General features: G+C 43.9%; 1 protein-coding gene across 2 annotated transcripts in view; it reads left to right on the forward strand.

Moving 5' to 3' along the window:
- The window catches only part of EEA1 (early endosome antigen 1), a 136452-nt gene that overhangs the window by 30526 nt on the left and 92857 nt on the right, over window positions 1-13069 (forward strand). For both annotated transcript variants that reach the window (XM_074941912.1, XM_074941913.1), the window contains one exon: window positions 5981-6108. In XM_074941912.1, coding sequence (XP_074798013.1) covers window positions 5981-6108 — 128 coding nt within the window. The remainder of the gene's footprint in view (window positions 1-5980; window positions 6109-13069) is intronic.

Below are 13069 nucleotides of genomic sequence, written 5' to 3' on the forward strand. Positions count from 1 at the left end.
GATCTTTGCCTAAGTAGGTTTCTCACTTATATTCAGGCCCGGAGACTTCAGCCCTTCTTGGTTGAAGGACCGATCTTTCTCAGCTTACACGAGTTCTGGCCCCATGTGTTTATCTAGTGATGGATGCCAAAATGGTGTCTATTCTTGTTTATATCTTCCTAAATTCAATGACCTGGTTCTAGGAGGCAGGATGACCTCATGCTGTTCTTCCCTTGTTCCCACCCTCCTGATTTTTATGTAAATAGGGCTTCTGTTGTTTTTCATCACATCTTGCTCAGTTTCTTTGATACAAGTAGACAGCTGTGATGTTTCCCTCTGGGAGAGACCTTTTTCCTCTTTGGTCACAGACTGTAAAGTATAATATAAATAAGTATCGATAATTCCTTATGTAGTGTTAATACATACAGTTCACAGTGCTGTTGATCACCAGTGTGTTATAGGTTTCAGAGTAACAGCCGTGTTAGTCTGTATTCGTAAAAAGAAAAGAGAAAAGGAGTACTTGTGGCACCTTAGAGACTAACCAGTTTATTTGAGCATGAGCTTTCGTGAGCTACAGCTCACTTCATCGGATGCATAGGCTTTCATAAAATACCTCACTTGATAAACTGCATATACTGCAATATTATATACCCTCAATTGATTAAATTACTTATCACCTGAGGTTCAGACCCCTGGTCTTTATAGCCCAGGTAAAGTTTCTCTTCCCTGCTGGAAGCTGTTTCCTCCCCTGCATGGCTTTGTTTACCTGGTATATAAATAAGACCTTCATTGTGTCATTGTGACGACGGGACTGCTCAGAGAAGCAAATACACATTTCTTTGTCTCGGGCAGACCTATTTACCAACTCCCCCAACATGCCTGGCTTAAATACTTTTTAGTCATCAGTACAGCATTTATCCATAACTCTTAATACATGGCATGCACATGCATCATGCAAGAATATTAATGATTAGTGAGTTATTGGTTTTCCAATGTCACATTACATGACATCTTTTAGATACAGATAACTATAGTGAGTTGGGGTACACGGAGTTGGTCAGGCCAGCTGAAACTCATTAACTGATACCAGTGAACTCCTTGCCCTCTGGCACTTAGATGCTCTTATGGTCAGACCTCTCTTTCCTAAAAAGCTGCAGGAAGGTTAGTCGCTGATTGATCCATAGGCAGCAGGTCAGAGCCTTCCTTCCTGGACAGGGCATCTGCCACCATAGTTTCTTTCCCCTTTAAATAGGGGTTTTGGCATATTTTTCTGTTTAGTCTCCAGAACATAATATCAGAGAGTATCCATAATTTCTTCTTTGAATGATGGTCCTTACTGTATGCCACTGTGGATTATGCATGCACACCATGCGTTATGAAGCTGGAGAGTTTGAAAGTAGTGTCCATTGGTCCATGCATCTGTCCTGGTTCACCTTGTGCCTCTGACCGAGGTGATAAAGGGCAGGGTGGACTGACTGCCTCCAGTTCCTTCTCAATGCTGCATGGTCTGGGTTGGAACCATTAGTGTCCTCAGCTTTGGCTTCACGCTACAAAACAATTGCCATCTCAACTGCTTCATTCACAATTTAGATTTTGCATGGTCATGTTGGCAGCAATAATTTCATCTCTAGAAAAGGGCATGTGGTTCATGGCTCTTGATATGAAGGACACTTAGTTTCATGTAGATAGTATCAGAGGCATAGCCGTGTTAGTCTGTATCCACAAAAACAATGAGGTGGCACATAGATATTTTCCCCACATACAGACACTTTCTTGGATTTAAGCTAGGCTGTGACTATGTTCAATATAGAGTACTGCCCTTCGATGCAGCAGCCCCACCAGAGTCTTTACCAATGTATTTTCAGTCATAGCGGCTCATGTCAGACTTCATGGCCGCCCTGTCTTTTCATTCCTTGTTAATTAGCTCCTTGCTGCCAAATCTCACCAGGAAGCCTATGTATCAACCTCTCTGGTGCTCCACCTCCTTTCTTCACTGGGAATCAGTATAAACACACACAAATCTGGTCCCCCCCCCCCGACTCTAGACTTTATCAGGGCAGTCTTGAACTCTGTCACCCCAAGGGCATACCTGCCCACAGACAGGTTCCACACTATCAGCAGCGATTTCCTAGGTCTCATCACAAGGAGCCCTCAGGTACCGGTCAAAACATATCTTTCCCTATTCGGCCACATGGCTTTGTGCACTTACATCACCCTGTTCACAAGACTCCACCTTTAGTACCTGCAAACTTGGCTGCAGTCATGATACTCCCTGAGCTGCCATTCCATGAACCTTGTGGTGACAGTCCCGACCAAGCTACTGTCCCCCCTCCTATGGGGGACACATCCCAATTACATATATGTGGGGGTCCCTTTTCTCCTGTCTTCTCCAGAGAGAACCATAATTATGGACACATCCCTGCTAGTTTGGGGAGCCTATATGAACAGCCACACAGCTCGAGGGGCTAGTGTACCTTGAAAATCCAGGATGCACATCAATATCCTGGAATTATAAACAGTACGGAGGGTGTGAGAATACTTTCTCCCCTTCATCCACTCTCACTGTGTCCTTATAATGTCGACAACTTTATGACTGTCTTCTACCTCAGCAAGCGAGGGGGAGTGAGATCGGCCTCCCTGTGTGCAGAAGCAATCCACCACTGGAATTGGTGCATAAGCAATCACATCACACTATGACCCGCTTACCTTCCAAGAAAGCTGAATGTGCTCTCTGACTTCCTCAGCAGACACTTTACACTGAACCACGAGTGGGAACTTCACAACATTTTCACTCTATGGCAGTGGTTGGCAACCTGGGGGCTGCACACGGGCTGCCAGACTGTTTGTTTACATTTGCACGGCCGCCTGCAGCTCCCAGTGGCTGTGGTTCGCCGTTCCTGGCCAGTGGGTCTGGTGGCCCGCCAGTGGATTACCCTGACGGGCTGCAGGTTGCCCACCACTGCTCTATGGGGAACTCCAACCACAGTCACTTCTCAAACAAACAGCAGATATACCACAAATTGCTCCAGAAGGGCCCTAGGTCATCACTCCCCAGGTGATGCTTTGCTACTTTCCTGGTCAGACCAGTTCAATTATGCCTTCCCTCCACCGCTGCTCCTGCCGTGAGTCCTACACAAGATCCAACAGGACAGAGCCAGAGTCATCTTGATCGCCCCCTTCTGGCCTAGATAGTTCTGGTTCCCCAACCTCTTGTGTGTCTCATCTTGCCCACCGATTATCCTCCCAACATACCCCAAGCTCCTGACCCAGTGCAATGGCAAGACCAGACACCACAATCCATGACTGCTCCACCTCATATTTGGATGGTATCATCTCTAGAACATTCATGCTCCTCAGCTGTATGAGAGATCCTCTCTAATAGCAGAAAGGATTCCACAAAGAAATGCTACCTAGCTAAATGCACTCCTGAGGGAATTCTGCGCCAAAAAATAAAAAATTCTACAAAATTCTGCAAATTTTATTTGTCAGTAAACAAATGTGGCTCCAGCATGGCAGTGGGGAGCACAGACAACAGGCTGCACTGAGCTGGGAGATCACCCGGAAGCCCCCAGCTCCCCTTGTACAGGGACTTGGCAGTGAGGCTGTACCTGACCCTGACATAGTGCAAGGGCCGGGCCTGCCCCAGAAACACCCCTGGACCCTGCCCCTCTGCGCCAGGTGCCCCAGGTGCGGGTGGGCAGGCTCAGCCCCTCAGGATCCAAGTGTGGAGGGGCTTAGTGTGTGGGGTATCCAGGTGTGGGGCGAGAAGTTTCTGTGTGGGGAAATCTGGGTGCGGGCGGCTCAGTGGGAGATCTGGATGCACAGAGGCTCATTGGGGGGTTCTGGGTGCAGGGGCAATGGACTCTGCAGGGGATCCAGGTGAAGGTGGTTGGGGCTCAGCGGGGGGGGGGCTGGGTGTCGGGAGATGGGGCTTGGCGGGGGGTTCAGTGGGGGAGTCCGGGTGCTGGGGGAGTGGGGCTTGATGGGGGGGGTCCAGGTGCAGCTATCTGGGGATCAGTGGGGCTGTGGGTGGGTCTTGTCGGGAGGGTAGGGGGGGTAGGGCTTGTCAGGGTGAGGGTTCAATGGACCTGCTTAACGTGGGAGTCCCAGCTGAGGGGATGCCACATTCCAAGCTCCTGCGATTCCCCTATCCCCTTTTCTTCTCCATCCTCCTCCCCTCACTCCCACATTCCCCTCTCCCTGCCCTATTCCACCCCCTTACTTCCCCACTGCCTCTTCCCCCACCCCCTCACCATGCCTTCCCTCATTTCCCCAGCCACCCTTACCCAGCCCCACTGAGGGCACTCACTGTTGCACCAAAAAAAGGAAGGCTGGGCAGCTCTGCGCTTGCAGAAATTTGGGGGGGGGGCAAGTAACCTCATATAGCCCCCCCATGTCTCACCTCTGTTTGGAGGGGGGCAATCCCCCCCCCAAAAAACTGCACCCATGGTTATCCCCGCATGGCTTCCCTTTGCTCCCCTGCCGTTTTCTGCAGGGAAGCATAGGAATTCTGTGGGGGGAGGAGGCTTTTTCTTCGGGTGCACACTCACTCAGAATCCCCCCAGGAGTATAAATGGAAACCCTTCTCATCTTGGGTGCAACAAAGTGGCATCCTATCAGAGACTTACAGATATTTTGGTCATCTTAACAATATCCTATCTTTAAAGACATAGGGTCTGTCCACCAGCTCCTTACGAATGCACTTATCTGCAATCAGTACATACCATCCCAACTACTCAGGACTACTTGATTTTCCACACTCTAACCAATAGATTATGGAAAGGCTCAATAAGGACTTTCCTGCCTGCTTAGAAGGTTCCACCCCAATGGAACGTGAATCTCTTTCTCTCAGTGCTAAGAAGGCCCCCCCTTTGAGCCTTTAGCTACTTATTGCATGTCCCTACTGTCCATGAAAGGAGTGGTGTAACGGGGTTGGCACCTGCCTCTTGTGAGTGGTCCCTTTGGCCGATTCAGTGTCTGCAATCTGAGTTTGGAACGGGGCAGCACCCACCTCTTGTGAGCGCCCCTCTTCTGGTCGGATATGAGTTGCTGCTTCTTAGTTCTTGATGATGGGGTGGCACCCACCTCTCGCGAGCGCCCCTGCCGATGGTTTCTTCAGCGTAGGAGGGCAGTGGAGAGCTGAGACTGAGAGGGAGGGGAAGGTTGCAGCAAACAGTCAATCAGCACAGGGCAGAGAAAGTCGAGTCAAACTTGTGGAAAGTTCTCTGAATGTCCCAAGGTCCCTGTGTTGGCTGCTTCTGCTTCTACTGGCTGGGGTTTCTGACTGGCTCTTCTCTGCAGTTTTCTCCCAAGCCCACTTAAGAGGGAGGTGGGGAAGCTACACCTGGGTCCTAGTGCCTCCAAGAGTTGCGTGTGAGGGGGTGTCTCTTCTGCACAGTTCTGTGTTCACAGGGTTATTGCGGGGAGGGATGGGCTCAGCTGGGCCCCATTTTACCCTCTTCCCCCAGTGCAGCATCCCCAGCTTTGGCTGCTTCTGCCCCTGCAGGCTGGAGTTTCTGGCTGGCTCTTCTCTGCAATTTTTTATTCAGTCTGATTACTATGAGTGTGGTTCTCAAAAGGTCTCCATCCTAGGAAAATCTTTGAAAGGAACAGAACCCTTTTTTAATAAAAATTTTGTGAAAGTGCCTTTTTAACACAGCCTTTCTTCAAACATTTAAAATAGTGACTGAGTCCTTTGTGATGCTACATTTCTTATAATTTATTACAATTCTGTGTACTAGTTCTAGGAATGAAATTTAGCAATAGGTACAGTTTTACTGGAAAACAGCACTACTTAATGAAATAGGGTGTTTATTTTATGCTTTTCTAGTCTTCTCTACTTTCCATAATGTCAGAGAATTAGATAAGTGGTATTTTTTAAGGTAACTACTCTCCTACGTTTTAGTTTTCCTGTTAAACGGTACCAATGAATCTCTTGGTTAGGATGAAAAGGATTGGAAAAGGCAAAAACTACTGTTGAATTTTCTTTCCTTTATAATAGGGCTTTATTTGTCCTCTGTGTATGAAATCTCATGGATCTGCTGAAGAACTTTTCAAGCACTATGAAGTGGTTCACGGATCTGGCATCGATTCAAGTCATGGAGGAGAAGAGCATCCTTCACCGAAAAGGTAGAACAATGTTAATTTGTGCATTTAGTCTTCTGTCTAATTACATTTAAGCATGTACTAATCTGAACAGTTAATTATTCAGTGAAGTATTTAAATCATAATGCCCCATTTCTAAAACCAATTAAAATATTAGTTTAATACTATGCTAGCTGATACTGGACTGGTGATAGATGAAAATTGGGTTTACATATTGATATTCGTAAAAAGAAAAAAGAAAAGGAGTACTTGTGGCACCTTAGAGACTAACCAGTTTATTTGAGCATGAGCTTAGCTCACGAAAGCTCATGCTCAAATAAACTGGTTAGTCTCTAAGGTGCCACAAGTACTCCTTTTCTTTTTTCTTTTTACGAATACAGACTAATACGGCTGTTACTCTGAAACCTGTCATATTGATATTGTTAATTCCATTGGTTGCCTTTGATCCTGTTGATCAGGAGGTGGTGTTGACTCTTATGTCTGTAGCTGGAGTTGATGGGGGTAGCTCATGGCTTGATTCCCTTCTTATTTGAGCATTCCGAGAAATTGATTTTGAGCTCTTGTTCCTTGTCTCTGAGGATTTGTTTATGCAAGGTTCCACCTTGTTTCCCCTTCGGTTCAATGGATATATGGGGCTGTTGTACATTTCAGCCTGTATTACTTCCATTTTATGCATTCCATGACTCTCGTCTTGGTTGTGCATAGCAATAAGATGGTGAGCCGCTTTTGAGTGTGGTCACATACTGTGTGAGAACATGGGATGCTAATATAATAAAGGTGTAGATTGTATAACTCTGCTGGGTTCAACTAATATCTTGACTAGCTGTTGTCTTAACCGTGGAGCAAACCCTCTGTGATTGATAAAAATAGTAAGCCAAAAATGATAAATAATTTAATTAAAACATCGATAACCTATTGAACTCATAAAGATGAAAGATAGGTTTTTTGTAAAGAAAAGAACATAAAATTTAACATGCAATGGCTATTAAGTTAGAGTCCATTGTGGGAAAATAAAAATATCCGAAACAAAATCCAAAACCTATTTGTGACTGTCTGTAGGAAGAAGGAGCTCCCATTTCTTTCCAATTGCAATTGGGATAGACCGAGAGCCATCTTGGGCATTGACAGAAGCAGGGCAGCAGGGCACAAAATGGCAGGGCAGGACATCCATCAAAACCCCATTGCTCACAGCCAGTGAGTGACATTGGAGATCTTCTTTTCACACACTGATCTGGAAGCTTTTCCTGACTGACAGTTCTCCAGTTGGCATGGGATCTTGATGACTTCACTCAGCTGAACATGCTCATTCTATTAAATTCGCTAGCTGTAGTGGAGCTGTCAAAGAGCCTTTCTCTGTAGCTCAGCAAAGGAAAGAGTACACGTTAACATTTGAGGCTTTTAATGTTTTGAATGTTTTTTAACATATTTCTCTTATTACAGGTAAAACAAATTATTTCTGCTCAAATTGGTGAAACAACCATTCAAATAAACTAATAAAAATGATTTTTCTAGGATATTTTTTAGAAAGTAACAAGTAGCATGACTTAATGGTGACATTAAAAATGAAGTAGGTAGGGCTAATATTAAATACCCTCCCCAGTCATTCATCAGTTAAGACTTGTGAACATAGGGGTGAAGGCTGGGGATTAGGCCTTTGGGAAGAAGTGTACTTTAAGATGTGGGTCTACTCTTAAAAGTGAGTCTGTACAATTGGCATTGTAGGTTTCCATGTTTATTTTCATCTGCTTATCAAATGTGCTCAGTTTGCAGGTAAAAAGATGGGGATTCTTTTGTTCGCTTTTTTTTTCTGTCTACGTGCCAGCCCTGCAAATTCAGCGTAGTCTCTGAGAGTCAAGCTGAGTCCTTTCCATCTCGTGTATCATCACCAGTAATTAATAAAGGTTCTATAGGTCAAATTGTGCCTTCAGTAACACCTTGTCTTCAGTGTGGTTGCACAGGTGTAACTGACTGGAATGCAGTAAACAATTCTGTCGATGATACACAAGATGGATTGAATCCACAGCTCATTCAGTCTTAGTTTTGTTGTTTTGAGGGGAAAGAAGACAAAGAATAATACAAATTTACTTTGATCACTAACGTGAGTAGATGTGACCCTCAGTACACATTGGGAACAGATTTGCTGAGTAAGATAATGTTTTTATAGTCATTGTCACACATCACATAAAAGAGGAACTTAAAGTATATCTGGATCAAGGATGATATATCAGATTTAGGGGGGCTGCAGACAGAAGTGGGAGAAGGACTGGGAGTCATGTAGCTCAAGGGGAGCAAAAAGAAATAAGAGTTCTTGTATACAAGGGCTTGTATACACAGAAAAGATTTACCAGTTCTTAAGATGATATAGTTATACCAGTATAATTCCCTGTGTGGACACCCTTTTAGTGCAGAATAAGAGTGGCCTTTTCAGTTTAACATAAACCTCTTTCCAGAGTGACATAAGCATAAATGAGGAAAAAGACTCTCTTTTACTGAAATGAGTGTCCACATAGAGAGTTATACTGGTACAGTATAAATGTATTGGTTTAACTTCGTGCCTCAAGTTATACCAAATAAAGATTTCCATTTAGACAAGGCTTAGAAAGGTGAAATATAGCTAACTATTTTGGAATTGGGCCAGGAAAAGCACATTATTGTGAAAAGTGCCATTTTTTTTAGTAAAAGCCAAGGTGTGAATTTAAACTGACATAGTTATATCAGTATAACCCCTCTGCGTGAACACTTTTGTTCAAGTATAAGAGAGCTTTTTCAGTTTAGCTTAAACCTCTTCCCAACTGACACAAACTAAACTAAAAAAAGCCATTTTTACAGAGAATAAGTGTGTCCACATGGGTGGTTATGGTGTTATAACTATATCTGTATGAATATGTCAGTATAACTGGTCAAACATTCCTGTGTAGAGAAGACCTAAATCCCATTATTGCTTTAAATAGATAACTTACAATATGGACATAACTAGTGAGACACTAATAATATTTATCAGAGATTTTCTTTTTTATTTAGTGACCCTGAATTGTTGTGTAGTGTTTTTTGTATCATCCTTTCATTGTGACTGGGGCCTCAGATTATTACTGCATACCAATAATAAGAGTAAGAAATAATGTGGTGTTGGCAGTAATATGGCTGCTTCATTCCACATTAAGGGTGGCTGCGTTTCAGTGATGTGATGTGATCCTTATGTGTATAGTTTTCTAATTCATCAAAATGAATTGAGATTTTAGAAAGGTGCTATGCAAACTGATTAATAACCATTTCCTCCTCATATTTTGTTTTCCTGGGCGACTAGAACATCAGGCTTCTGAGTGAAATTTGAGAGTTACAAGCCCCAGGGTTTTGAATGTCAGCGCACTCAGGCCCTCAAATTGGTATAACTATTGGGCACATTGAATTGCTTCTTGGGTTAAATATTATATAATTGCATATTTCAGACCAAATAAGGTAGCATACTCCTAGCATTGTCCCTTGACATTATATGGGAAATGAGGGGGAACGAACCTGCACTTTTAATAACATGGACTATAACACAGCTAAACATTTTAATACACTATCTTGCAATCCTAAAGTTCTATTATTTAGTTGATACAATCCAGTAAAACAGAATATAGGACTAAATCAAGTTTATTTGCATATTTAACCCTTCTACTGTTTTGGGGTCTGACCCCAGTGCACACAAAAATTTAAATAAAAATTGGTGTGACAAACCTGTACTTCTTCATACGTTAAGTATGCTCAAATTAGGATGGGGTCAATCTTCCCACATTGGTTTTATTATCTTATCTTTTGTGATTTTTGTGTAGCAAAAAAAAGTCACCAAAAAGGTAACGGGGTCAGTTAGAATCATAGAATATTAGGGTTGGAAGAGACCTCAGGAGGTCATCTAGTCCAATCCCCTGCTCAAAGCAGGACCAACAGCAACTAAATCATCCCAGCCAAGGCTTTGTCAAGGCAGGCCTTAAAAACCTCTAAGGATGGAGATTCCACCACCTCCCTAGGTAACCCATTCCAGTGCTTCACCACCCTCCTAGTGAAATAGTGTTTCCTAATATCCAACCTAGACCTCCCCCACTGCAACTTGAGACCATTGCTTCTTATTCTGTCATCTGCCACCACTGAGAACAGCCTAGCTCCAACCTCTTTCGAACCCCCCTTCAGGTAATCAAATCCCCCCTCACTCTTCTCTTCTGCAGACTAAACAATCCCAGTTCCCTCAGCCTCTCCTCATAATTCATGAGCCCAGCCCCCTAATCATTTTCGTTGCCCTCTGCTGGACTCTCTCCAATTTGTCCACAATCTTTCTGTTGTGGGGGGACCAAAACTGGATGCAGTACTCCCAGGTGTGGCCTCACCAGTGCTGAATAGAGGGGAATAGTCACTTCCCTCGATCTGCTGGCAATGCTCCTACTAATACAGCCCAATATGCCATTGGCCTTCTTGGTGACAAGGGCACACTGCTGACTCATATCCAGCTTCTCATCCACTGTAATCCCCAAGTCCTTTTCTGCAGAACTGCTGCCTAGCCATTCGGTCCCTAGTCTGTAGCGGTGGATGGGATTCTTCCTTCTTAAGTGCAGAACTCTGCACTTGTCCTGGTTGAACCTCATCAGATTTCTTTTGGCCCAATCCTCCAATTTGTTTAGGTCACTCTGGACCCTATCCCTACCCTCCATCATGTCTACTTCTCCCTGCAACTTAGTGTCATCTGCAAACTTGCTGAGGGTACAATTAATTCCATCATCCAGATCATTAATAAAGATGTTGAACAAAGCCGGCCCCAGGACCAACCTCTGGGGCACTCTGTTTGATACTGGCTGCCAACTAGACATCGAGCCGTTGATCACTACCCGTTGAGCCCGACAATCTAGCCAGCTTTCTATCCACCATATAGTCCATTAATCCAATCCATATTTTTTTAACTTGCTTGCAAGAATACTGTGGGAGACGGTATCAGAAGCTTTGCTAAAGTCAAGATATATCACATCCACCACTTTCCCCATATCCACAAAGCCAGTTGTCTCACCATAGAAGGCAATCAGGTTAGTCAGGCATGACTTGCACTTGGTGAATCCATGTTGACTGTTCCTGATCACCTTCCTCTCCTTCAAGTGCTTCAAAATGGATTCCTTGAGGACCTGATCCATGATTTTGCCGGGGACTGAAGTGAGGCTGACTGGTCTGTAGTTCCCCGGGTTCTCTTTTTTCCCTTTTTAAAACTATATATGGGCACTATATTTCCCTTTTTCCAATCATCCAGGACTTCCTAGTTAGACCGCCTCAATGTTAGTCAGTGGGAAAAATGAAAGTACTACATTTCCAAGGTCTTTGGTGGTTTCCTGCACCCCAAATACATAAACAAAAATTAAATAAAACATGATAGGCAAGCCACTGACTCTTTTTTCCTTTAGGTATTCTCAAAGTATGATAAGGAGAGCTTGTTAGCATTGGTTTTATCTTCATACTCTATTGTGGTTTTAGTGTAGCAAAAAGGGTCATTCAAAAGTTATTGGGGTCAGTTAGACCTGAATTTAATTATGCAACTATTCCAGCACAGATGGTTTTTATGTTGAGGCAGCAGTTATGATATGATTATATCAGTCTTTCAGCATTGTTTGTATCTTCACTGTTTCAGTGTTTTTTGTCTTCCCCCTCCTACCCAAAAAAAGTACCAAAAGGTTCTTGGGGATCTGTGAGACTTCAGATAACATTTGCCTCATGTATCATCACAGTTGTCCAGCAAATTGAGTTTCTTTGAAGATAATGCCATCAAATTGGTTTCCTGGGACACCTACAGTTGCTAGGAAGAGTTTCTGGGGAAGCAACAATTGTCAGATACATTTTCTGACAAATCCATGCTTGACAGATGCTGTGGCTGGGGCAAAGACACACTATTGGATTGCACATGCACACTGCATGTCTGAAGGCAAATGTTGTTTAGATTTTGTTGAATCACAAGTGGCATAATACATCTTCGAATAAGAGACGAATGTTTCTCAGGGACCTGGGTACAGAAATTTTTAGTGCACTGGTACATGAAAGGAAAATTCCAGCCTTTCCTAAGGCTTCTAGGGAAGTAGTGTCCAGTGTCCTGGATACTGATTCAGAGACTAATGGGGAAAATGTTGCATCTGTTCCAGGGAATGAGATAGAAAAACACACAAAAAATGTGTGAAGTTTAAAAACTTACTATTCTTAGAACATATGTCACCTGTTAGCTCCATTTGTTCAAAGAAGTAGGCCATTTATTGCAACTTTGCTGTGTTTGTGCCTTTTATATTGTTGCTGTTGCTATCTATTTTTGTTGTCTAAACATGGAGTCAGTTAGCTCCCAATACCTGTGGAGTGTGTTCCTTTCTTAAAAACGTGTTTCATCATGGGGTCAGTTCGACCGCAACACAAGTACTGCGTAAAGTGCTTCTTCTTCGAATAATGTCCCTAGGGCTGCTCCACTGCAGGTGTGCTTGCATCTCTGTGCTGTTGTTCGGTTGGGAGGTGAATCAATTAGTTCATGTGAAACAGGGAGGTTACCTTAGGAATGCATTTTGGATGTGGCCTGAGTGTAACCTTGTCCCGAAAGAATACCGTGTAGGGGGGAGGTGCACTGGAGCCGCTATTTCTTCTGGCCAAAGTAATTGCTGTCAGGAAGGCCGTTTTCACTGAGAGGTATGTAAGTGAATAGGTGGCCCTGGGTTCAAAAGGAGGCCTAGTCAGTCATCTCAACACCAGGTTTAAGTCCCATGTGGGAGTAGGAAGTCAAGGGGGCTTAGCACACTGACTAGCCTCATGGTGCAGCACAAGGAAAGACAGTGCATGTGTGGGCGTAATGGACGCTGCTACTGAAGTTCTCTGATCAGCAGCCCAGAGACGCAAGCACACCTATAGTGGAGCACCCATAGAAACACACATCTCGAAGAGTTGTCATTACTGCACAAGGTGAGTAACTTCTTCTTCTGAATCTAGAAAGTTTTAACTT

The sequence above is a fragment of the Natator depressus genome, chromosome 1 (genome assembly GCF_965152275.1).
Source record: "Natator depressus isolate rNatDep1 chromosome 1, rNatDep2.hap1, whole genome shotgun sequence".
Taxonomy (NCBI): Eukaryota; Metazoa; Chordata; order Testudines; family Cheloniidae; genus Natator; species Natator depressus.